This window comes from Rutilus rutilus (assembly GCF_951802725.1).
Source record: "Rutilus rutilus genome assembly, chromosome: 18".
Classification (NCBI taxonomy): Eukaryota; Metazoa; Chordata; class Actinopteri; order Cypriniformes; family Leuciscidae; genus Rutilus; species Rutilus rutilus.
This window is the reverse complement of record NC_140231.1, coordinates 31,633,376-31,658,765: the sequence shown is the minus strand read 5'-3', so window position 1 is coordinate 31,658,765 and position 25,390 is coordinate 31,633,376. Positions and strand designations below refer to the sequence as shown.

Sequence of the window (25,390 nt, the reverse complement as noted above, 5' to 3'; positions counted from 1 at the left end):
GAGGGATTGCCGTGCAGAAAGCTGCCGAGGCCTGACTTCATTCACAGAAACGTCGGTATGCCCGTCTGCCTTTCCATTCACAGCCAGCCCAAAACATTTTCCCTCCACAGCTCCTCAGCATCCTCTCTTCCTCTCCTCAGCATCTCTCCTGCATCTCCGTGACAACACCGAGCGAGGAGCACGCATAAGGCTTTTTTAGTTTTTTTGCTTGCTTGTTTGCTTTTGTCTCAGTGGAGAAGACAAACCTCTTGCTCTCTCTCTCTCTCTCTCTCTCTCTCTCTCTCTGTCTTTTCTTCTTTCTTTTTTTCAATTCGCAGGCAGGCAGGAAAGCGAGACGCTGGGAGGGACTGCAGTGCGTTAGCCGCAGCGTTACAGAAGCTTGTGAATGACTGCCGCTTCCCTGTCACAAGCTCTTCTGGACATTTTACATGAATGGCTCTTTTTCTGCTGCCTTAATGTCATGGGCTTCATCCCGTTGGATGCTTTTTAATGGGGCTGGGAGATCTGACATCACTATTTACGGTTGTATCCTTGCTGAATCCGGATGGCGTTTTAGTGAGATCGAATCTCGACATTGTGTATTTGAGAGGGATGTTTAATTATTCAACAAAGCTCATTCAGAAGCAAAGCTTGGCTTGTTTTGCCTTCTGTAGGGGGGGATATTCGAGTGCTCGTGTGGATAGATTTATGCCGATGTTTCGTAGTATGTAAGGAAGAACGAACGTGACAAACAAAGAGATAAAGCCGTATCGGTCTTGTGATTTAAATTCGTGCACGTTTTAAACTCGCCGTTAACAAAAGCTAGGTGGAACGCGGTTGTGGGCGAAAGGTGAACGCATTCAAATATATTTAACCCTGATGTCATTTAGGTAATTTGCTAGATTTGTATTTATTTTGATGTCACAGTCATGTGCAATCATTATGCTTACGTTTCATTAGAGCACCTTGCTTCTGAATTAAAGTAAAGCCACAATTGCACGTATGAAAAATTAGCGATCGCCATGCACACCGACTCAAGTTTCATTCTATGTGGCGTACATGTGATCCGACAACATGCACGGTACTCTAATGTGATTTTTGCATTGAATTGTGTCAGCAAATCATGACTGTTTTGGCATCGTTTTGAGTAGTTTGATTCAAAGATCCTCCTTGGTTTTGACTGAGCTCGGATTTCACTCTTCTCAGTGATCTCTTCGTAGCATCTTTTTCATTCTATTTATCCGTTTTCACACGAACTGAATCAAAGCAGGAGGCGTTCCTATAGACAGGGCAAATTTTTGCGAATTGATTGGTTCTACCGAGCAGTAAGTGGGAGTTTTTTTGTAACGGAAAGTGCTCTGCAGTGTAGAGTGAGTCTTTTGTTGAGAAGGGTCTCTCTCTCTCCCTCTCTCTCTCTCTCTCTCTCTCTCTCTCTCCCTCTCTCAGAGTGAGTCATGCATGTTCAGGGATCTGCCAGGATGCGGGGAGAGAGAGAGACATCTCTTCACTAGAGATCTGTCTCTCTCTCTGCCATCTCTGGCCCTCTGTAGAGGAGTGACCTCGCGCTGCTTTTCTCTCATCGTCCTCTGTCTCCATGGATTCCGCGTTTTGTGGTTTATTTTTGGTCCCCGAGTTGCTGCTGCGTGGTGTCGGATTTTCCTGACGACCACCCGCTCCCTTTCTTCAAACCCCTTCGAGGACGCTTTCTCAGCTCCAGCATGCAAAAGATGTGGACGGTCAGCTGGGAGTTGGATGTGTCCGTTCGTGTGTAGGCTGGCATACCGAGGGGAATGCTTCACCGTGCTAAATACAACCGATTCCGGAATGAGTCAGTGACGTCCGTCGATGAGCTTCTGCACGGTCTCTCCATGAACGCCAAGGTCTCGGCCGTCCCGCCGTCGCCGCCCGTGGGCGACCCTCCGTACGCCCCTCCAGCCGACCCCGAACCCTCGGAAGAGTCGGGAACCTTGTGCACCCTCATCAACAAAGTCTCCAACCTCAAATTCGCCAACTCCTCCGGTCTGCTGGGCATCAAGGGCCTGCCGTCTGCCGTGAAGGACCTGGCCGTGTCCAAACTCCAGGGAGGAGCGTCGGGAGGCGGATCCGGCAGCCCAGGCTCGTCTTCGGCGCCTCACGCCCCGCTGGAGCCCGGCTTCGTGAGCTCGGGGAAGAAGTGCAGGATGGAAGAGTCTCAGCCTGGAGGGGGAGAGGGATGGAGTCTGGGCGGGACGGGCGGGCTGGTGAACAAGCCGTCTCGTGGATGGCTGCACTCCAGCGAGAAGATTTCCGGACCTGGAGTGACGTACGTCGTTAAGGTAAGATCCAAATCCTTTCACTCTTCTTGCATTTCCCTTGTTGTGTTGTTTTTTTTTTTTTTTTCATCAGCGTACAGCGTCTTCCTGTCCGTGTGCTGGTACAGAGGGATTATGTGTACGGTTTGGATAGTGTAGGTCGCACGACTGACCACCAAAGCACAGGCTGTTCCGCCACATACAGTACCATGCATGTTTACATGGCATCTGTTGCATTAATCTTGCATGCATGTGGAGGTGGGCGGTATGAATGAAGTCGTGTTATTTAATTTAAATCACACTTACAGTATATAGAGTGCTGTATAGATAAATAAATTTCTTATATCATTCTCTGTTCTAGCTTGCGCTATTCTGGACAATGTTTGAAACTCATGCAGTAATGTCTGTAAATAATCCAAATAATTTACAATCTCATTTTATTTGTTTTCTTTGTTCTAGTTGGAACTAAATGGACTCAACTCAATAGACGATTATGCATAACAAATGGTTGACATTTGACACTTGAGTTGAGAACAAAAAAAGTCTAATATTGTCAACACACTTGGTTTAGCATCAGTTGTCAAAAAATGGCCAGTTGCAAGTGCAATGTTGCCCAAACTTGTGAAGAAAGATCTATATTTTTCCGTATTCCTCATTGTATATCATATTAATTTATATAGTGCTTTATACAGATGTTTCAAAGCAGCTTCACGGTAATAAACAGGAAAACAACAGTGTTAATGTTGTAAAATTCGTAAATTACATAACAACCGTAAAGCAGCTCTACAGAAGACAACAGTCTCATTATTCAGCTCAATTCAGTTCATTGTTGATTTAGTGCTGATCCAATAGCAGTGTTGATGTTGTATGCAAATAAGATAAATCAGTACTGTCCGATCATAGCCGTGAAACTCTATTTAACTCGTTATATACAGTATAGCATCATTTCTGCCATCATTTTCCATAGAGTAATATTAATCTTCTCTCAGTGAGAGGAGAGAACATATTGATGGTGTTCCGGTTGTCCGTGCGACCACTTTTTTCTTTTTTTTTTCTTACCTCCACAGATTTGATCTATTCAAATTAACTGCAAGTTTATCACATCAAAAGGGAAGTGCATGCAAATCGCGTAACCACGGCGACCGGTTACCAGACCAGGGGGACGTTGTTCCGGCTACAGTTCTGTTACTGTATCGTCTCCGGGGACCATGACGCGCTGCAAGACAGAGCTGTTATTCTTGTCCACATCTATATGCAAAGACAAACATGATAACTGATCTTTGATTTGTGCACGTACGCCACACGTCTCCAGTGTAACTTGCGTGCGGCACCTGTGCTCTGTGCGCTCATATATATTTATATCCAGGCTTCCAATGGTCAACAACCCTGGAAATATCATTTAAACTCTTGAAAAGTAATGGAAATTTCTGTAGCGCGTGTACATTTTTCTTGTATACATTCGCTTTAGAAATATAGACATCATTGCCTCCTTTTCGGGTTATTTGCAGACATTTTTTTTTTTTTTGATGTTTGTGCATTAATAAGTGCATTAGTTCTAACACATTTCAAACATGTTTGCATTATAGATCGTGCATATTGTGCACTGACCTCAGGTCTTGCAGTATCATGTATTTTAAGCGTATCATCTAATGTGTTTGTGATCATATAAGCATGTTCTCAGCCTCATTGAGCTAAAGGTGACTCTGATTCGTGCGGGATGAATCATGCATTATTCCCTCCTAGCTTTTTTCCCTTCTGAATTGTCGGTTGCTGTCGAGGCAAAACACGAACCGTCGACACGATTGAATTAGATGATGCAAACCAGTGTGCATCGGAAGGGAACTAAATGTGTTTTACTTTCTTGATTATCATTGACCAAGGTCTCTCAAAGCATTTAAACGTGAAGAGAGTGACAGAGGAAGAAAAGGACAGTGTTTCTAGTTTGTAAGAGTTAGTTGGTAAAAGTTGGCAGCTTCAATAACAAACCCTTCCGGCGTCCCTCTGCAGGCTGAATGTGTGTTATTCTTTACAGTTCACTTATTGAGTGACCCTGTGCATGAACGCACACACACACACACACCATGCTCCATTTCACTAAAAGGACAGCTGCTGACATTGACTGGACAGGCTGCTTCTCAAACACACACACTACCAGCGTTCTGACAGACTACAGACTTTAGATACGGCCCAGGCTTGGTTTATGGGTTTAAGTGGAAATTTGTGCACTTAATTTATATCTATTAAAAGCAATAAGGCACTTGGGTCACGCCTTACAGTAAATATATAGTGCATGTTCAAAATTGTTGGCAGTTTAGTGTGCAAATATGTGAGTAGCTGTGTTGATATATTATTAAGAGCCGGTTTCATTCTCAAGTGTGAATTTGAATGTCACATATAGAGCAATATATACGAGATAGCAAGTCTTGGCTTGTTTATATCCTCACAAAAATGTAAACTGCGTTATTGCACGATATATATATACATATATATATATATATGAAGACTTCAGATGCAAAGGCCTCTAAGTGCCATCTGAAATTTTCTTCTAAAATGAGCATTTTTATCAAGCTCGTATGTTTAAGTTCAGTAAATTCACTTTAATGACAATTAATAGGTCATTTTCATTGCCATTAAAGTGAAATAACTGAACATAAACATACGAGCTTGATAAAAATGATCATTCTAGAAGGAAATTTCAGATGGTACTTAGAGGCTTTTGCATCTGAAGTCTTCATATATATATGTATATATATGTATTAGATCCACCTTTATCCGCATAGACACAGTATACTCGTGTAAAGCAATTTTTTTTTTTTATTATTGCAAAATGTAACTCTGTTATCGCCCAGAACTTTATATAAAGATAGTTATGTGAGAATTTCCAACTGTATCCGCATGCATACAGTATGTACTCATGTAAAGCGATATATACTATATAGCAAATCTCAAATGCTGTAACTCTATTATCGCCCGGCTCTAATCTGCTAAATGTGACTATAAGGCATGAAGATAAACATTAACATTTTTTTATTAAGCTGCTTTGAAATTTGTATTGTGAAAAGATTTGATTTGACTTGATTATCTTGGCATGTTACTATATAATAGCCACTTTGTCTAATACAATCAGTCAATTAGCAATTAGCTTCCGTCATTGTATTTAGCTAAAAACTGTTTGCCAAAAACATTGCTCTGACTCATCGTCCGCTTCCGGCCTCATTTCCTGTCTGCGCTTTGAATCGTACACCAGTGAGTTAATCTGGACTGTTAAAAAGAGAGGCAGTGAGGAGATGATTTTTCCATGAAGCACTCGAGTGATCTTAACTAATCAGCTCTGACAGCGCTCCTGGGAGAAGCCGAATCTGCCGTTGTTAGACTGGGCCGTGTGTTAGACGGTTCTCAGGTGGGTTACTGCAGGTGAGTCACTCGTTTAGTCAAGGAAAGTTGTAGTGAGACTCTCACTGAGTGAGTCATGCGGCTTTGAGGGATCGGTGAGGTGACGGGCTGAGAAAAGCAGAGATGTGTTGATGCATGATGTCACTGTTGATGCATGATGTCATCGACTGGAGAGGACGTCACACTGTTCTCATGCGTTGCTCGTTTTTAATTCACAGCTGAAGTTCTGCTGGCTGTTTTTATATTATAATTATATAAGGATTTTATTTATTTGTATTTATATTTTTATTAATGTTATTTAAGACTTTCTTATATAGTTCATGCAGGGTTAGGATTTTGTGTTTGAGATTAATCCTTAAAGCTGTTTCTTTTTTGTTTTGTTTTTGTAGTTGATTACTTTTTATTTAATTTTATTCTTTTTTTTTTTTTTGTCCATGTAGGGTTTTGAGATGTTTATAGTTAAAATATAAAATGAGGTACATCCTTTGAAGTTGAAGTGTTTTTTTTTTCTGTTTAATTTTTTGCTTTTGTAATCACTTTTTATTTTTATTTTTTTTATTTAATACTTTCAAGGGGTTTGAGCTTTTTATAGATAAAATAATATCAGATGAGTCCTTGAAGCTAAAGTGTGTAATATATCAGTGAGGAAAATAAGTATTTGAACACCCTGCTATTTTGCAAGTTCTCCCACTTGGAAATCATGGAGGGGTCTGAAATTGTCATCGTAGGTGCATGTCCACTGTGAGAGACATAATCTAAAAAAAAAAATCCAGAAATCACAATATATGATTTTTTAACTATTTATTTGTATGATACAGCTGCAAATAAGTATTTGAACACCTGTCTATCAGCTAGAATTCTGACCCTCAAAGACCTGTTAGTCTGCCTTTAAAATGTCCACCTCCACTCCATTTATTATCCTAAATTAGATGCACCTGTTTGAGGTCGTTAGCTGCATAAAGACACCTATCCACCCCATACAATCAGTAAGAATCCAACTACTAACATGGCCAAGACCAAAGAGCTGTCCAAAGACACTAGAGACAAAATTGTACACCTCCACAAGGCTGGAAAGGGCTACGGGGAAATTGCCAAGCAGCTTGGTGAAAAAAGGTCCACTGTTGGAGCAATCATTAGAAAATGGAAGAAGCTAAACATGACTGTCAATCTCCCTCGGACTGGGGCTCCATGCAAGATCTCACCTCGTGGGGTCTCAATGATCCTAAGAAAGGTGAGAAATCAGCCCAGAACTACACGGGAGGAGCTGGTCAATGACCTGAAAAGAGCTGGGACCAGCGTTTCAAAGGTTACTGTTGGTAATACACTAAGACGTCATGGTTTGAAATCATGCATGGCACGGAAGGTTCCCCTGCTTAAACCAGCACATGTCAAGGCCCGTCTTAAGTTTGCCAGTGACCATTTGGATGATCCAGAGGAGTCATGGGAGAAAGTCATGCGGTCAGATGAGACCAAAATAGAACTTTTTGGTCATAATTCCACTAAACGTGTTTGGAGGAAGAAGAATGATGAGTACCATCCCAAGAACACCATCCCTACTGTGAAGCATGGGGGTGGTAGCATCATGCTTTGGGGGTGTTTTTCTGCACATGGGACAGGGCGACTGCACTGTATTAAGGAGAGGATGACCGGGGCCATGTATTGCGAGATTTTGGGGAACAACCTCCTTCCCTCAGTTAGAGCATTGAAGATGGGTCGAGGCTGGGTCTTCCAACATGACAATGACCCGAAGCACACAGCCAGGATAACCAAGGAGTGGCTCTGTAAGAAGCATATCAAGGTTCTGGCGTGGCCTAGCCAGTCTCCAGACCTAAACCCAATAGAGAATCTTTGGAGGGAGCTCAAACTCCGTGTTTCTCAGCGACAGCCCAGAAACCTGACTGATCTAGAGAAGATCTGTGTGGAGGAGTGGGCCAAAATCCCTCCTGCAGTGTGTGCAAACCTGGTGAAAAACTACAGGAAACGTTTGACCTCTGTAATTGCAAACAAAGGCTACTGTACCAATATTAACATTGATTTTCTCAGGTGGTCAAATACTTATTTGCAGCTGTATCATACAAATAAATAGTTAAAAAATCATACATTGTGATTTCTGTTTTTTTTTTTTTAGATTATGTCTCTCACAGTGGACATGCACCTACGATGACAATTTCAGACCCCTCATGATTTCTAAGTGGGAGAACTTGCAAAATAGCAGGGTTTTCAAATACTTATTTTCCTCACTGTATATATAAAACATTATTATTTTTTATTTTTTATTTTTATTTATTGTCGAATTAGTTTTTTTGTTTTTTGTTGATCACTTTTTATTTTATTTATTTTATTTTATTTCACTTGAATACTTTCTTATATAGTTCATGCAGGGTTAGGGTTTTGATGTTTTTATAGATTAAATAATATGATATGAAAGGTGTAATATTTCAATGTCAAAATGCATTTTTTTGTTCTTTTGCAGTAATCTATTTTATTTTAGCATAAAATGACAGACTGATAAAATGACTATTGTATGCTAAAATAAAAAATGACAACAAATCCATCACTCCTTATCCAACAAATGTGTTCAAGTGAGTTTGAGAAGTCATGTGATCAGATCAGACATGCTAATGCCGTGGTTTAGAGTATATCACGTCTGATGAGGGACATTGTGTGAAATAACAGTGTGATTTTGAGAAATTTGTGGAATTTGTTGTTTTCCTGAAGAAAATGTTTGATTGTGTGTCTGCATATGTGAGTTTGGTGTGTCTGTGTGTTTTTTGTATGTGGATATTTGACATTAGTCAGAACTGGGGTGTGTGTGTGTGTGTGTGTGTGTGTGTGTGTGTAACAGTGTGTGACTGTAGACAGGCAGATTAAAGTATGAAAGGAATAGTTAAATCAAAAATGAGGATGCTGTCATTAATTACTCACCCTCATGTCGTTCACAAACTCTATTTATTAATATTATTATTTGCTGTTATTTTATCGAATGCAAAAAGGGAGTTTTTGAAGAATCTTCATACAGCTCTTGTATGACCACAGACTGTAAAAAAAAAAAAAAAAATGGATGACACATTTCCGCTTCCTTCATGTAACATGTTACGCATCATGTCACACATTAAGCATGTGCATGCAAAGAACTCAAAATGGCGATTGAACGGTTAATGCAACAGATACACTGTTAACTATTTGACTAAAACATGAAAATAACAAGCAACTTGCATTGCCAGTGTGTTCACACATTAATAATGCAAATAATGAAAAATAAGGTGGATATGACAGACTTGCGCTGCACATGTTGCACTTTATTGTATTTGCATAAATGAATATTCCCCTCCCCCCTCCATTTTCAATAATAACATCGTGCACACAAAATCGTTTTCCTCAAAAAAGTTGTCATTTACACCAACCCGCATACATACGCCGTCGACCGCCATCATAACTATGCCAAACCTATGGGCGGCAGTGTAGGGAGAAGGACAGAGCCTTGCAAGCCAATCAGAATCCTCAGAATTGACAACAACAAATAACACGAGCGACATTGCCCTTTTTCTATTTCTTTTTGGACTGACTTTGAAATAGACATGACAAAAAAATGAAACAAATGTCTTAATTTAGAACCTCATGACATTTTACTTTGTTTCCAAAACCCATATTTTTCTGCTTCCTTCCACTGTAGAAAAATGAAGCCAAAACATCCCAGAAATGATAGGCTTTATTTTGATATCATGTTAACTCTAAAGTGATCATCACAAGCCATGTTTCCATCCACCTACTTTTATGTGAATACGTGATATTAGTGCATAAAAAATGCTGAATGGAAACACCAAGATGCAAGAGAAACTGCGCTCAGTTGAGGCAGACAATTTTTTTAATCTGATAACAAGACATGCGCATAAACTACAAACACATTTACTGGATGCACAACAACAACCTCACGTGACTTTGCCTCGACAGAGCATGTGATTGGATAACTGGGCTAACCAGCGGACCAATCGCATCGCACAGCATCTCAAATGTTGGTTTGGTGGTTCTGAAATGCCTGAGCCAAAGTCTGTCATCAGAATGATTCGGTTTAATTCCCTTCCTCATACGACTGTGATCCCAAACACCAGCATCCAAACGCTGGATAACATGACGGTGTTTAATGTGTTTCACCTGATTTCACCGGCTTCCCCCGATTGCAGCAACTTCCATTTTTATTACAGATATTTTGCGGCAGGAAGTGATGTTGTTGTTCTCTTGAACACATGGAAACGTTGCTTCATTCGCAAAGGTTTTATGCCATATTCCAATTTTGCAGAAAAGTTACATTTGCAACATTTGAATATTAATATGGTACTTTATCACACACGGGCAATGACAATATCTAGTGTTGAAGATGATTCTCAGCTGTTCTAATCTCATCTGTGTCCTTCTGTCTTCAGTATTTGGGCTGCATCGAAGTCCTCCGGTCCATGAGATCCCTGGACTTCACCACACGATCACAAATCACACGGTACGACAACTCTCTCTGTCTTTCTGCTAATGAAGAGGTGTAAAATAGCCTCAAACTCTTCCTCTTATGCTGTACAAGGAATAGTAGCATGCACGGATTCACACACTTCATAAGAAAGAAGTTTATCATATCATATACCATATAGTTATTGTTCTTGATGTGAAAAAATAGTAATTAACAGTGGTGTTAATAGCATAAGATTTTGCCATAAATTTTTTTTGATAAAATTAGTGTCCAACTTAGGGTGCAAATATCAATGAATATTAATAATCACAAAAATAAAAAAATATGCACTCCTTTTCCTCAATTAAATTTTAATAAATTTGACAATTTATTCATTTATTTTATAAATAAAATTATTTAAAAATATTAAAAAAGAGGTGCAAATGTCAATTAATATTAATAATCACACAATGAAAAAAATATATGATGACCTCGCTTTTTAAATACATTTTATTTTGCAGTTTAGTTATTTATTTGTTTTAAAAATGAGTGCATCATTATATTTTTCATATATATTTTTTTCTTTTTTGACTATGAAACACAATCTAAGGTATTGATTATTTTACTAGTTTTTGTCCAAATGAATCAAGACTCTCCGATCCTACACATGAAATGATATCCATTGAAGACAATAGAAGGGGGAGAGCATTTTTGTAATGTTTAGTTTTCTCTTTTATATTATTTTTCTTATGTTTATGTATAAATATTTATGTTTTTGTTGTTTTGCTACTAAATCACGGTTAATGGCTTTTGTACGCTGCTTTTTAGTTGCTTTAACGGTTACATCACAGTTAATGGCTCCCGTGTGGCGTTACATGACTGTTATCAGCTTTTTTTATGGCACTTTTATGTTTTTTTTTTTCTTCTTTATTTGCACCCGCTGCCAAACACTCATTTATTGTTGCTAAAATGAGCGCATGAGATGTGAATGTAACCCATCCATGTGTGCTGCTGATGAGTCATTGCGTAACATTAGTGTAGAGGCAGCAGATCGGATCCCAGCGGACGCTGCTTGTTTATTGAGCGCTGGGCTGTGTGGGCCGATCCTCATACAGACGCTGGAGATGACATGTCATATCCTCTTTTCTGCCTGACTTCCTGCTCTCTCTGCTGTGGCGTTCGCACGAACACACCACACACTCCCGACTGCTCTCTGGACACAAGTCAGATGGGTGCAAAGAGGACTGTGATAGTTTAGATTTATTGTGCCTTTTGTAAAACATCTCATCAAATGTGTCAAAAAAAAGCATTTATATTTCTTGGATTTTAAAATTCTCATTACTGTAATTTTTAAATCCCAATTTCGTTACTGTAATACTAAATTATATATATATATATATATAGTAAAGTATTTATACATCATGGTAGTATTTGTTGCATTGCATTTAATTTAATTCATGCTGACTTAAAGAAATGTTCTACAGTAATGAGTGTCTAATGAAAATCAGCATTAATTTGAGAATTATTTAAAACAACTTGTCAGAACACATTAGAAATAGGAAAATGGTTAGAAATGTGCTTAATTGCTCTAAAATTATGCAGTGTGCAAAATAATCTTTTTGGTCTTAAATAGGCTTAATTTTCTTTTTACAAAATTCCGGTATCATTTATGATTATTATTATTTTTTATTTTATTTTTTTTAAATATGAACATTTAAAAAATGTTTAACCTTATCAATATATATTATTTTTAGCAAATGTTTTAATATTTAAAATATAAATATTTAATTTATTTTTATTTTTATTTTATGTGAGTTTTATATAGGTTTTTTGTTTATATAATTATTATATTTATATAATTATTATTATTATTATTATTATTATTTATCAACAATGTATTTATCAAAAATAGTATATTTCCTTTCCTTTCAACCTTGTCAATATATATAGTATTTTTAGCATTTTTTATTATTATATATATTTAAAATGTTATATATATATATACATATATATATACATATATATATATATATATATATATATATATATATATATATATATATATATATATATATCATTTTCTAGTTTATGTTTATAGTATTATTATTATTTATATTTGCATTATTTAATATGAACCATCGGCAACCCTAGATATTATCATGAGCGTCTGCTAATGAAAACCAGGCCGGATTGACAGAAACAGATCAGATCTATCCCAGAATGAACAGGTTTGCTCTGGCTCCAGAATGACTGTTTGCACAGAGCATCATTACAGTTTGCTCTCTCTATACTTACACTTACTCTTACTCACGTCTTTATATTTTTTGTAATTTCTCTCCACAGGGAGGCGATCAGTCTGGTGTGTGAAGCCGTCCCTGGTGCCAAAGGAGCTCTGCGCAAGAGAAAGGTAGAACGAGAGAAAAGAGAGATGCTTTGTGAGGAGAGAATGTGTGGAAATATGTTAAAGAAAATAACTAAATTAGATGAACTATTATACTGCATTTCAAAGACGTAACAACTGCATTCATATTCTCCATAGGAACATTTATTTTGAACGATTAAACCTTTAAAGACAGCCGTGCAGTGAGCTACGGGGTTGTTCATCGATGGTATTTGCTTCTGCTGAAGGTGTTAGCCCGCATTATTTCAGCTTAGTTTTACAATAATCGTGTTTAACGGCGGAATTTGTGGTGGAAAAACTACATTACCCATGATGCTGTGCAGAACATTCAGATGTAAAATCAGAGTCGAAAAAAGCAACACGCCAAAACGATCACTTTAGTTTAGTCCCTAGTCCTTACTCTTTTAAAATACTTACATATTTGAATAGATAAGCATATTTTGCAACAAATTTAATATATATATACAGACCCTTTCCAAAAAATTAGAATATCATGGAAAAGTTTATTTATTTCCATAATTCCATTCAAAACGTTAAACTTCCATAGATTATAGATTCAGGGTCCACAACTTAAACGATTTCAAGTATTTAGTTGTTTATTTGTACATAATTTGGGCTTCCAGCTCATAAAACCCACGAAAACAGGATTTCAAAAAATTAGAAGATTACATGAAATCACACAGTAATTACACAGTGATACCATGATCATTGAACCAGGTTTGGTTATTTTGGCAGTGTGGGCAGGTGCAAATCCTGCTGGAAAATGAAGTCAGCATCTCCATAAAGCTTGTCTGCTGAAGGAAGCATGAAGTGCTCTGGACATGTCCTGGTAGACGGCTGCGTTGAGTGGACAGCACAGTGGACCAACACCAGCCGATGACATGGCTCCCCAAACCAACACAGACTGTGAAAACTTCACACTGGACTTCAAGCATCTTGGATTGTGTGCCTCTCCATTCTTCCTCCAGATTCTGGGACCTTGGTTTCCAAATGAGATGCAAAATTTGCTCTCATCAGAAAAGAGGACTTTGGTCCACTGTGCTTTATTAAATCCTGAGTCAACGCAGCCGTCTACCAGGACATTTTCAGAGCACTTCATGCTTCCTTCATTTTCCAGCAGGATTTGCACCTGCCCACACTGCCAAAAGAACCAAAACCTGGTTCAATGATCATGGTATCACTGTGTAATTACTGTGTGATTTCATGTAATATTCACATTTTTTTAAATCCTGTTTTCGTGGGTTTTATGAGCTGGAAGCCCAAATTATGTACAAATAAACAACTAAATACTTGAAATCATTTAAGTTGTGGGCCCTGAATCTATAATCTATGGAAGTTTAACGTTTTGAATGGAATTATGGAAATAAATAAGCTTTTCCATGATATTCTAATTTTTTGGAAAGGGTCTGTATACTCAACATTTTTAAAGTAGTAGTTTTATATTTCTCCATCGTTTTTAATTCGATTATGCTGTTCGCAATGCTTCATGGGATTGTAGTTCTTTCCCTCACTAAAGCCGTTAAGTACACAGTCTTGTGCCTTTGTATTTTTGTCTGATTTTCAAATACTTTTTTTTGCTTCAAATCAAAGTTTTGAAATCCCTATGGGAGAAAATACATGGAAAAAAATAGAAAAAGTGTCCGGCCACTGTTGCACTCTATAGACAGCCTCTTAAAGTCGGACTTCCTACTTGGAAACTCGTGCAACAATCCACAAGCCTGGTTCCTTCGTGTTGCAATTATCAAGTATTTGTGCAAATTTGATGATGCTTTTATCTGCAGTAAGAGTGTAGTACTCTCATTCCACGTAATTCTGCATATTTTCCCTGAAAGATCAGCACAGAAAAGTCTGCAGATTCCCATTTGTTGTCTTAGGAAATGTTCAGTTTTCATGGAAAATAATATGTTGATGGTGCAAACATGATGTTTAAGGCATGTAAGGATGAAGCAAACTGAATTACATACAACAGATAGAGTTCTAGATGACTGTACATGACAACAGGAGGTGGAGGTTATAGATGCAGATCAACAAAGATAACATGCAAAAGAAAAAAAGACCAAAAGCGGGGCATCAGAAGGTTTGGAGTGAGATAAAGACAGTTAGAGATCAAATAAAGGCTGGAGAAAGAGAAACGGCATGCTGCAGTGTGTGTGTGTATGTGTGTGTGTGGGCATACTGTTAGCACGGTGACTCATTCTGTGCTGAGCAGCAGTAATCAGGCCTCCTGCCTCCTGCTGTGTGTGTGTGTGTGTGTGATGCACGTTTGCTGCGAGGATTGCAGCCGTGGAAAGGGACGTGTCCGCTTTCAAATGAACAGACGTGTGTGTGGGGATTTTAGGGAACCTTTAAAGCGTGCTGCGCTGTATGTCCTGATTTAATGAAGCCACACTGGATCAGTTTAGCACACGAACACAGAATGATGCGATTCATGTGTGTTTTTTATTTTAAAATTTTTCTTCCAATAAGTAATATGAATGAAGACGGGAGTGATTTGAATTTAATTAATACATTTAAAAAAGCGCATTTTAATAGGCAATTAGTAAAATAAATTAAAATAATAATATAATTTAAATTAATCAAATATTAAATAAATATTAAAAATAACAATATTTAAATAAAAATGTACAATAACAATAAATAAAATTAACATGAAATATATTTTAAAAAATCATTCCAGTGTTATTATACAATGAGATACTATTGTAGTTTTTATTAATAATTAGATTTTTTTTGTATATTTTCCATTTTCATTTTAGTTAAAATTTTAGTAATTTGTAAAAAAAAAAAAAAAAAAATTTATGTCTAGTTTTTATTCATTTTTATTTCAGTTTTAGTTATTTTAATACTTGAAAAATCATTTTTTTAAATATTTTATTTCAGTTAACATTTTTTATTTCAAACAACAACAAAATAATGTTTTTATGGTTTTAGTTTTAGTGAACTATAATAACCCTGAATCAGTCTGAATATGTTTAAATAAAAATGTATAATAAAATATATTATTATAATTATTATTATTGAATATTATTAAATATTGAAATATAAAATCAAATAATGTGGATGAAGCTACTATTTAATGCAGGACACATAATTATCAAGCAGTGTAATACTGTCTCAACACCAGACGCGAGCGGCGTGATGAAAGACAGAACGAGCCCAGTATAATCACGATGCCTCGCTCTATTTCTGACGTATTTCAAATGCAACTCCTGACAGGAACGGCACATGGATTCGCAGCGGTCGCTTTGTCACTTCCGGTGTAGACGGTGTAAGAACTCAGCGATCATCACATAGCGCAATAAGGAAATTAAGAAATAATTAAGATTGATAATCTGAATGTGTCTCTCTCTCTTTCAGACTCCCTCGAAACTTCTCTCCAGTATTTTGGGCAAGAGTAACCTACAGTTTGCTGGAATGAGTATCAATCTCAACATCTCCACCAGCAGTTTAAACCTGATGACACCGGACTCCAAACAGGTACAAAAACACACACACACACACACACACATCTCTCTCTCTCTCTCTCTCTCTCTCCTCTCTCTCCTCTCTCTCTCTCTCTCTCTCTCTCTCTCGATGAAGTGTTTTATTGCAGATGAATGATGCTCCTTCCTGTTTCCACAGATAATAGCCAATCATCACATGCAGTCCATATCCTTTGCCTCCGGTGGAGATCCGGTAAGACTTCACAACATCACACCAGTGATTCATTCTTCAGCTGACGTTCAGTCTCACGACACTTTATGGCAAATCTCAGAGCGCTCGGGGGAAAAATGAAGGTGTTTCGCTTTTAATGATTATCTTCCGCCCCTTTGAGACGTCTGTTCGTAAATGACCTCGTGACTGGCTACTCTCTGTATACTAGTCGTTTATGAGATCAAGTTGCTGAATATTGAATAAATATTGATATGTTAATGTGGGTCATATGTTTATTAGCTCATAATCATACATTTTTTATGAATTAGACATTTTTGCCATTTTTAACGGTCACATGTGAACGAACTCATAGATATAATGTCATAATAATGAAAATTTTATTAAGTCCCCTTTTTCGGTTTTTAGTATGTAAATGTGGGAGCTTACTTGTGATGTCATAATCATGACATTTAAATTAATTTTAAATGTTTCCATTTTTAATGCGTAAATGTGGGCGGTCAAATGTGAGTGAGCTCATAGATATGATGTCATAATCATGACCATTGACGAATCAGTCATTTTTGCAGTTTAGTTTCAATCTGCGCAGACTGGGATGGACAGATTTGAGATGTACAAATACATATCCCGTTCTCCATTATAGGACACCTTTGAAGAAACCATGCTCATTTTCTCTGTCTTCTGTCAACAGGACACGACTGATTACGTCGCTTACGTAGCGAAAGATCCTGTTAACCGGAGAGGTATTACTCCCGTCTTTTCCTTTGCTGATGATTTGTGTGTCATTTATTAGTTTTATTTTTTTTGGGCTGTTAAAATACTTTCTCATGTCCGTGTTAATGTTCGGAGACGAGCAATCCCTTCTTATGTTGAGAGTAACACTGTCTGTTTGAGAGTGTGTGACCTGTCAACTTTTGACCAGTAGCAAATTAATTATCACCTTTAACTAATTTCATAATATCTCCATAACATTCACAATGATGGTTGGTGCAGAGTTTGGCGATGCTCTTTGTTGATCAACCACAGTTTTAGCTCTACGGCTCCTGAGGGCCATTTCATTGTGTTTCCCACACTGGGCCGCCCTGTAGCGCTGCATCCACAAACAAGCGTGATTGATCAGTCCGCCACGGCTGCATTTAGCATCAAAAAATCAATTTCTGTGGCTGTTATATCTTCCTCTCTTTTCATTTCATGGATCTTTTAACTTCCTGTCAGCGCAGAGGCCACGTTTTAAAACTCTTGCCGTACTTTCTAATGCATTTTTGATATTGTCAGAGGAAAGATCCTGTAATGAACACTTCACAGCGGAGTGAGTCAGCAAATCGCCATCCGTTTCACCATCTGCTGATATCTAAAGCTTCAGCATGCGTGTGTGTCTTATGTGTGTGTGTGTGTGTGTGTGTGTGTGTGTGTGTGTGTGTGTGTGTAGCTGAATGTCAGATTGATTGTTGCTTCATTTGTGTGTTTCATGTATTTTGATGAATAAAAAACACGTTAATGTCACATCTCACCCTAAAATTAAATCATTTCAAAATAAAACGCTTACTAAGAAAGATGAAATATTTTTTGTCAACTTGACAATTAACCAACATCAGAGAACCGTGAATATGCAAATGTGTTGTTAAATGATTGAAATATAAAAATAAATTAAAATCTATTAAAAATAATTAAAATCAAAAAGGCTTTATATATATATATATATATATAAATAATTGTATTGCAGTACAACAAATTTAAAATACTATTTCAATATCATACATACATATATATATTTTGGGACTAAACTAATGAGAATTTAGAGGGTTAAATGTGCTATTGTCATTAATTGGCTATGTTTTTTTGTTTTGTTTTTGGGGTGAAATATGACCCATGCATGTTCTTGACAGGTTTGGTGAGATTCATCCTGACTGTGTGTTGATTTCTAGCATGTCATATTCTGGAGTGCTCCGACGGTCTGGCTCAGGATGTGATCAGTACGATCGGTCAGGCGTTCGACCTGCGATTCCAGCTCTACTTGCAGTGTCCATCCAGCAAACCCTCATCCATGCACGACAAGTGAGTCCACACAGACACCTTCAGGACTCTGAGCCTGAGGCTACCTCTACATCTCATTTGTCCTCTCTTCAGGGTTATGAGTACGGACGAGCCCCCGTGGACAGAGGAAGGGGAGGAGTCCGCCGATCATCACTACTACAACAGCATTCCCGGGAAGATGCCTCCACCTGGAGGATTCATTGATGCTAGACTGACCAATCAGACGCAAGACAGCAGCCAGGTCTGCAGCACTAATCACTCACACACACTGACAGGAAGTGACCTGACCGGGGAGTCACTCAAGCTCAGTTCGTTCTGTGTTTTGGTAAAGAATGAGAGTAAAGGATTATGCTATGATGAAGTGTGCATAAAACATAGTATTTATTTCTGTTGATGAGGGACTATTTTAAATTGAGGGAACCAAACATATCTGATATTAATGGTAATAATATTTACTTAAATTTAAATTCTATTTTTATACAATTTCGTTATAATATTGAAATGACTGACACAAAATACAAAACAATTCCAACTTTCCCACTCCAACATATATAATTAAATTAAAATAAATATTATATTTTGTTAAAATATTAAAAGAAACAACACAAAATATTGAACAGTTCCAACTGTCCCACTCCATAATATATAATAATTTAATTAAAATAATAAAAAAGTAAATATTAAATATTGTTATAATATCGAAACCAGCAACACAAAGTACAGGACAATTTCAACTTTCCCACTCCGACATATATAATAATATAAATAAAATAACAACTTAACATAAGAAATTGACTTGAGTTACAGTTATCAGTACAGTATTACTTATTGTTTAAAAAAAACTCACATTCCACATGATCTGCTTCTTAATAACGTGTATAAATGTTGACATTAGTGAATGACTTCCTGTAGTGTGGACTCTGTTTCCTGTCAGCAGGTCAGAGATGAGGAGGGGTTTCATTATTGTTGTTGATGACTCATATGCTGTCCACACAGGGCGCTGGAGTCGACCAGACGTACTACCAGGGCCGACCCATGTTCTTCCAGCAAGGTACAATTCACTTTTATTTTCACATTTAGACAAGTTAAAGAGACAGATCGCCTAAAAACCTTTGTGGCAAACCTGTATGACACAAAAGATGATATTTTGAAGAATGTTTTTCTGTCTGTGCTTCTCATTTAGGGTCCTGTGACATATACAGTCTCCCTGAGGTCAAAGGTCAAGCCCTTAAAGCAGGAGAAGTCCCCACGTATGTGAACACGCAGCACATTGACACGCAGGTGTTGGCCGCCCTGCAGGGAGAGTCGGAAGCGGCGTCCGATTCGGGCACGACCGGGACAGCTAAAGACAGCCCGAGGAAGGACCTCTTTGACATGAGTAAGAGTTTAGAGTAAACGCAGAGGCTGGAGCATCTAATGTTGCTGCTATAGCTTCCGATAGGAAAAAATATATATTTGTGCAAATGATTTGGTTAAAAGCAGAGAACAACACAGCTCTCCTTTCAACAGCTAGAGAGCAGGGGTTGCACAGACTAGTCGACATCATGACACTTTAAGCTTGATGGCAATTAGTTGCTGATCATTCATGGCCTATAGAGGGCGCAACAGGATAATAAATCTTTGAAGTTCACTTTTACGCTCCATTTCCAAACAGTTAAAATGACTAATAAATGCATACTCAGAGAGCGCTCCACAAGATGTGTTTGATTAAACCATCTGGATGCTTAAAATTGATCGTGTGAATTCATGTTTTACTCAGCTTATTGTAGACGCAAGTTAATCGCCGCCATTGTAACGTACACACATACAGACAGTAGCTCGCAGATCACGTGATGATCGCACACACACCGAATCATTCAGTACTGCAGAGACATGTTGTAAACTCTGTTCTGTGATTTATCAATAAAATAGCTTAGAATCTGAAAAGTTCTAGCATATATTTCTTAGTACCTAAACCCAGAGCTTCACTATTAGTAGAGAGACGCTGCCAGGTAGAATTAATTCTCACGCAATCGCTCTCTCACTAATGCAATCATATAAATGTAATGTAACTTTATCTGTATGTGATTTAGATCGAGCAGAAATCTGTGAGAAATATAACGACCCAAAGACAAAAGAACTGATAAGAATGAGCTGTTATGTAGGAGCGCTGTGTCAATATGCCAGAGCTGAGCACAAGGCAACCCGTGTTCGAGTCTCAGCTCGAGGTTCAGGCTTATTTGCTCATCAATGACATCATCAGTGACTTCGACTCTACTTTAACCACATACATGTCTGAAGTCTCTAAGTAAATGTGGTTGTCAATCCCAAAAACTGACCGTGTGAACGTAGCCTGTGAGTATCTACTGTATGTATGCAGATAAAGTTACATTATGCAATGAAATAAAAAAAATCAGCACATGAGATAACATTTGTGCTCACGCCCTCAGAGCCGTTTGAGGACGCCATCATGACTCAGTCTCCAGCTCCTCCGGCCTCAGAGCTACACAAAGCGGCGTCCGTGGATAACTCCAGTCCGCTGCTGATGCGAGCGGCCGCCCTGAGAGCTCAAGAGGAGCTGGAGGAGCACGCGTGGTATCACGGAGAGATGAGCCGGCGCCAGGCTGAGAAACTGCTGCTTCACGACGGAGACTTCCTGGTGCGCAAGAGCGCCACAAACCCGGGGTCATACGTGCTGACGGGGATGCACAACGGCCTGGCCAAACACCTGCTGCTGGTCGATCCAGAGGGAACGGTGAGAACTGCGCACCCACAGTCAAACCAACATTTATTCAGACGCCTTCGACATTTCTCACATTATCACACTTTATCCGCTATCGTTTTATCGTAATTAAATATGACAAGAACTCAAATCCGTTGATATTTCTCTGGTTTTGTCCATCCTCCTGTTAGACTGTCTCACAGATGAACTATGTTGAATATCTGTCAGCTGTTAAATTTAAGTACACAATTAGGTAATACCAATTTAGGTCAAACAATCGCCAAGCAATGCTTCATTTTGTTCAGTCTGGTGTAAAAAGAGCATTAGCAATTAAAGAAAAAACACTTAAACAAAACATGCTCAGGTCAAAGTGTCTGAATAATTTTTGGTCCCAAATTTTTATAAATTTTACTGGTAGTAATTTTTGGATATAATATGTCACAGTTTAATTTATTTTGCTATCCTCACATTCATAAATGAACTAAAGTGTCCTGCTAAAAACTATATCTGGTGTCTGAATAATGTTTGGTTTGAGTGTAAATGTTAGTCGATGAGAAGAGGCTTGGTCGACCAGATGTTAATTAGTTGGTTGGTCACAGAAAATAAAAAACTCCACAGGAAGTGGCAAAGTCCGATGGACAGATCGTTAACACAGTGGATCCATATGGTAATTATGTCAGGCAGGAAATCCAAACGTTCATTGACTTATCACTTTTTAACATATTAGTAGTAGCCTAACGTTAGCCGCTCACTCTAACGCTAACCTAGATAAATGTGTGCTATTATTAGGCGCATTTCCAAGTGTTCATGTGGAGTGTGTGTGGAAGCTAAATTAGTACAGCGCTTGCTGCATGCCATTTTTAACTTAACGTGCATTTCTCTCTATAGGCATGTCTGTGGCGATGAGGGTCAGCCTCCTCCACTTCATTCAAACCTTCAAAGTGTGCACTTAATTGATCTTTTAAAGGCTCATTATGGTTTAGTACACTGCACAGCCCAAAAAAAAGTCACCAGCATGTTATATGTCCGGCAACAGTTCTTCTCACCCTAACTGATGGAGTGTGTAGCTTTTCATTACTTAAACACACATGTAGGAAGACACATCATGACCATATTCCTAAGATTCATCAGGCTCAGATTGTGAGAGAATGGTTGTTAGAATTGTCAATACTTGTCCTTAACCAAAAATTGATGCACCTTTTGATGGAATTTATTAATGTAAATAAAGGTTACACTTTATTTTAAGGTGTCGTTGTTACAGTGTAATTTTATATTTAAGTACTGAGTAATAGTAAGCAACTACATGTACTTTCTATAGGGTTAGGGTAGGATTAGGGTTTGGTTGTGGGTTAGTTGCATGTAATTATGCATAATTTACAGTTATTACTATGGTAAGTACATATAACATATGTAACAAGGACACTGTAAAATAAAGTGTTACCTAAATAAATGTTGTGATGCAATTCATGTGTGAAATGATTCTTCATGCTCCTCCCAACCATTCTTTCACAGTTTGAGTCTTGATGAATCTTGACATTGTCCTCCTGGAATATGGTCATGATGTGTCTTCATACATGTGTGTTTAAAGGGATACTCCACTTTTTTTGGAAATAGGCTCATTTTACAACTCCCCCAGAGTTAAACAGTTGAGTTTTACCATTTTCGAATCCATTCAGCCGAACTCCAGGTCTGACGGTACCACTTTTAGCATAGCTTAGCATAGATCATTGAACTGGACAAGACCATTAGCATCTCTCTCAAAAAAATTATATTTTTCCTATTTAAAACTTGACTCTTCTGTAGTTACATCGTGTACTAAGACCGACGGAAAATGTAAAGTTGCGATTTTCTAGGCTGATATGGCTAGGAACTATACTCTCATTCCTGCGTAATAATCAAGAAACTTTGCTGCCGTACCATGAGTCCAGCAGGCGTAATGATATGACGCAGCGCCTGAAAATAGGTCTAATAGGTTAGACAAACTTAGTCCCGGTCACGTTGGAAGTTACTGAGCTGGGGACTATTTTCAGGCGCTGCGTCATATCATTACGCCTGCTTCACCCATGGTACTGCAGCAAAGTTCCTTGATTATTACGCAGGAATGAGAGTATAGTTCCTAGCCATATCAGCCTAGAAAATCGCAACTTTTCATTTTCCGTCGGTCTTAGTAAACGATGTAACTACAGAAGAGTCAAGTTTTAAATAGGAAAAATATCGAAACTCTTTGGTCATTTTTTTGAGAGAGATGCTAATGGTCCTGTCCGATTCAATGATCTATGCTAAGCTATGCTAAAAGTGGTACCGCCAGACCCGGAGTTCGGCTGAATGGATTCGAAAACGGTAAAACTCAACTGTTTAACTCTGGGGGAGTTGTAAAATTAGCCTATTTCCAAAAAAAGTGGAGTATCCCTTTAAGAAATTAAAAGCTACACACTCCATCAGTTAGGGTTAGAAGAACTGTTGCCGAACATATAACATGCTAGAAACATAATAATCACTGCAATAATGATCCAATCATAGACTCTTTAAATCCAAACAGCAACTTTTTTTTATTTTTTGGCCGGGCAGTGTGTTTAATGTAGGAGTATGCAAGCAATGTTACATATATACTTGCGATTAGTCTATTAATGGCTTGAATGAACGACTACCAGTAGACTAGGAAAATCTTTGGTCGGACGCAGCTCTACTATTCAACTATAGTTAATTTGACTAATTCCATAAAGCCTGTAAAAGATGTTGCTAAAGTGTCATTTTATCCATGAGAATGAGTTGAAAAATGGATATATATAGTATTTCTTAAAAAGAACAAGGCAGCTCTGAGCATTGATGTTATAAATATCACATATGAAAGCAGTGGGTTCAAAACGTCTCTAGAGACCCAGAGAAAATGCTTCTATTTTGGGTTCGTCTGTAGTTCAATCAAACACTGAAGTTCAATGTACAACATTTGGAGTGAAAAGTTGAACATGAATTTAAGAAGTGAATGAGTCACATGATCGATTTAATCAGTCACATAATCAGAAATACTGCAATGTATCTTCATTTTACATCATAACTTTACTTTTCTAAATCCTAAACCATTTAAACTTCAGGTTTCAGATTTCCTCCGGATAAATTGAGTCTCTTCTGCTCACCAAGGCTGCATTTATTTGATCAAAAACACTGTGAAATATTATTACAATTTAAAATAGCTGTGAATATATTTTAAAACGTAATTTATAAAGCTGAATTTTCAGCATCATTACTCCAGTCTTCAGTGTCACATGATCCTTCAGAAATCATTCTGATATGATGATTATATGTAATATCAGTGTTGAGAACAGTTGTGCTGTGGGATATTTTTGTGCAAACAAAACATTTTTACGGATTCTTTCATAAGTTTAAAAAACAGCAATATTTCGTAACATTATAAAATGTCTTTACTGTCACTTTTGATCAATTGAATGAATCCTTGCCGAATAAAAGTATGGCAAGCCGTTTTAGCTTAAATTGTACCCAGCGTTACTCGTCGTAATTGCATTTTTACTAGTAAGAATTCAATTAGAGAGCTCTACAATTCAATTTTTACTAGTAGCAATTACAATTACAAATGAATTTTTACTAGTCATATGTCTCCATTGACTTCCATTCATTTTTAATTACAGAGCTCTCTAATTGAATTTTTACTAGTAAATAAACGAATTAAAGATATGTATAATTGCAGAGCTCTGTAATTGAATTAAAGAGCTCTGCAATTGCATTCTTACTAGTAATAATTGAATAAGAGAGCTCTCTAATTGAATTCTTACTAGTAAAAATGCAATTAGGAAGAGTAACGCTGGGTACAATTTAAGCTAAAACGGCTTGCCATATAAAAGTATTAATTTCTCTACGTTTAAACAGTAGTGAACATGCAAGCGTCTTTAACTTAACTTTGTCTTTAACTTTTGTGCTTAAACTTTCATCTCCTCAAGGTTCGGACGAAAGATCACATATTCGAGAGCATAAGCCACCTGATTGGCCATCACCGCGACAACAACCTGCCAATCGTCTCGGCAGGAAGCGAACTGTGTTTGAAGCAGCCGGTCGACAGAAAACAGTGACGACGCCTGAAAACACACGTGGAGTTTTACGAAAACAAACTTTCCGTCGGTGAACACGTCGACGGCTGTCAAACTGCTTGACTGTGACGACGGAGGACAGCGTTTTTAGAGAACGGAAGAGGAAATCGACCCCGATTTATAGAACTGATACAGTTATTTTATTGCGCTGGTTGAGAATCTATATTTTTGAAGAAGACGACGCCGATGGACTTCGTTGTAAAGTCGGAAGTTTGGAACTCGGATCTCCAAGAGGGGGATGAGAGGAAAACCAGATAAAGAAAAAGTATTTTAGAATAAATAAAAAAAAAAGTTTTAGTTTTGTCTATCAAGCACAACCGGATTTTAATGTTCGTTGGTAAGAGATAGAAGGAAAACAAATATTTGAGAAAACGAAAAACAGGAAAAAAAACAAAAAAAACAAAA

At 37.8% G+C, this 25,390-nt stretch overlaps 1 protein-coding gene across 1 annotated transcript; it reads left to right on the top strand.

Annotated features, from left to right (window-relative positions):
- On the top strand, positions 1-25,390 carry shc3 (SHC (Src homology 2 domain containing) transforming protein 3). Its single transcript, XM_084388292.1, has 12 exons — positions 1-2,294; positions 10,085-10,155; positions 12,442-12,505; positions 15,857-15,976; positions 16,121-16,174; positions 16,842-16,893; positions 18,076-18,205; positions 18,278-18,425; positions 19,181-19,235; positions 19,368-19,562; positions 20,614-20,918; positions 24,839-25,390. The coding sequence occupies exons 1-12, from the start codon at positions 1,770-1,772 to the stop codon at positions 24,965-24,967; spliced, it is 1,848 nt and encodes a 615-aa protein (XP_084244418.1). The 5' UTR covers positions 1-1,769; the 3' UTR covers positions 24,968-25,390.

What these genes read in the sequence shown, in the direction of transcription:
- shc3 (XM_084388292.1), top strand. Translation starts at nt 1,770, where the DNA reads ATGCTTCACCGTGCTAAATACAACCGATTCCGGAATGAGTCAGTGACG. An exon ending in GAGCTCTGCGCAAGAGAAAG is followed by an intron (nt 12,506 to 15,856) that starts GTAGAACGAGAG and finishes TCTCTCTTTCAG; the next exon opens with ACTCCCTCGAAACTTCTCTC. An exon ending in AGACGCAAGACAGCAGCCAG is followed by an intron (nt 18,426 to 19,180) that starts GTCTGCAGCACT and finishes CTGTCCACACAG; the next exon opens with GGCGCTGGAGTCGACCAGAC.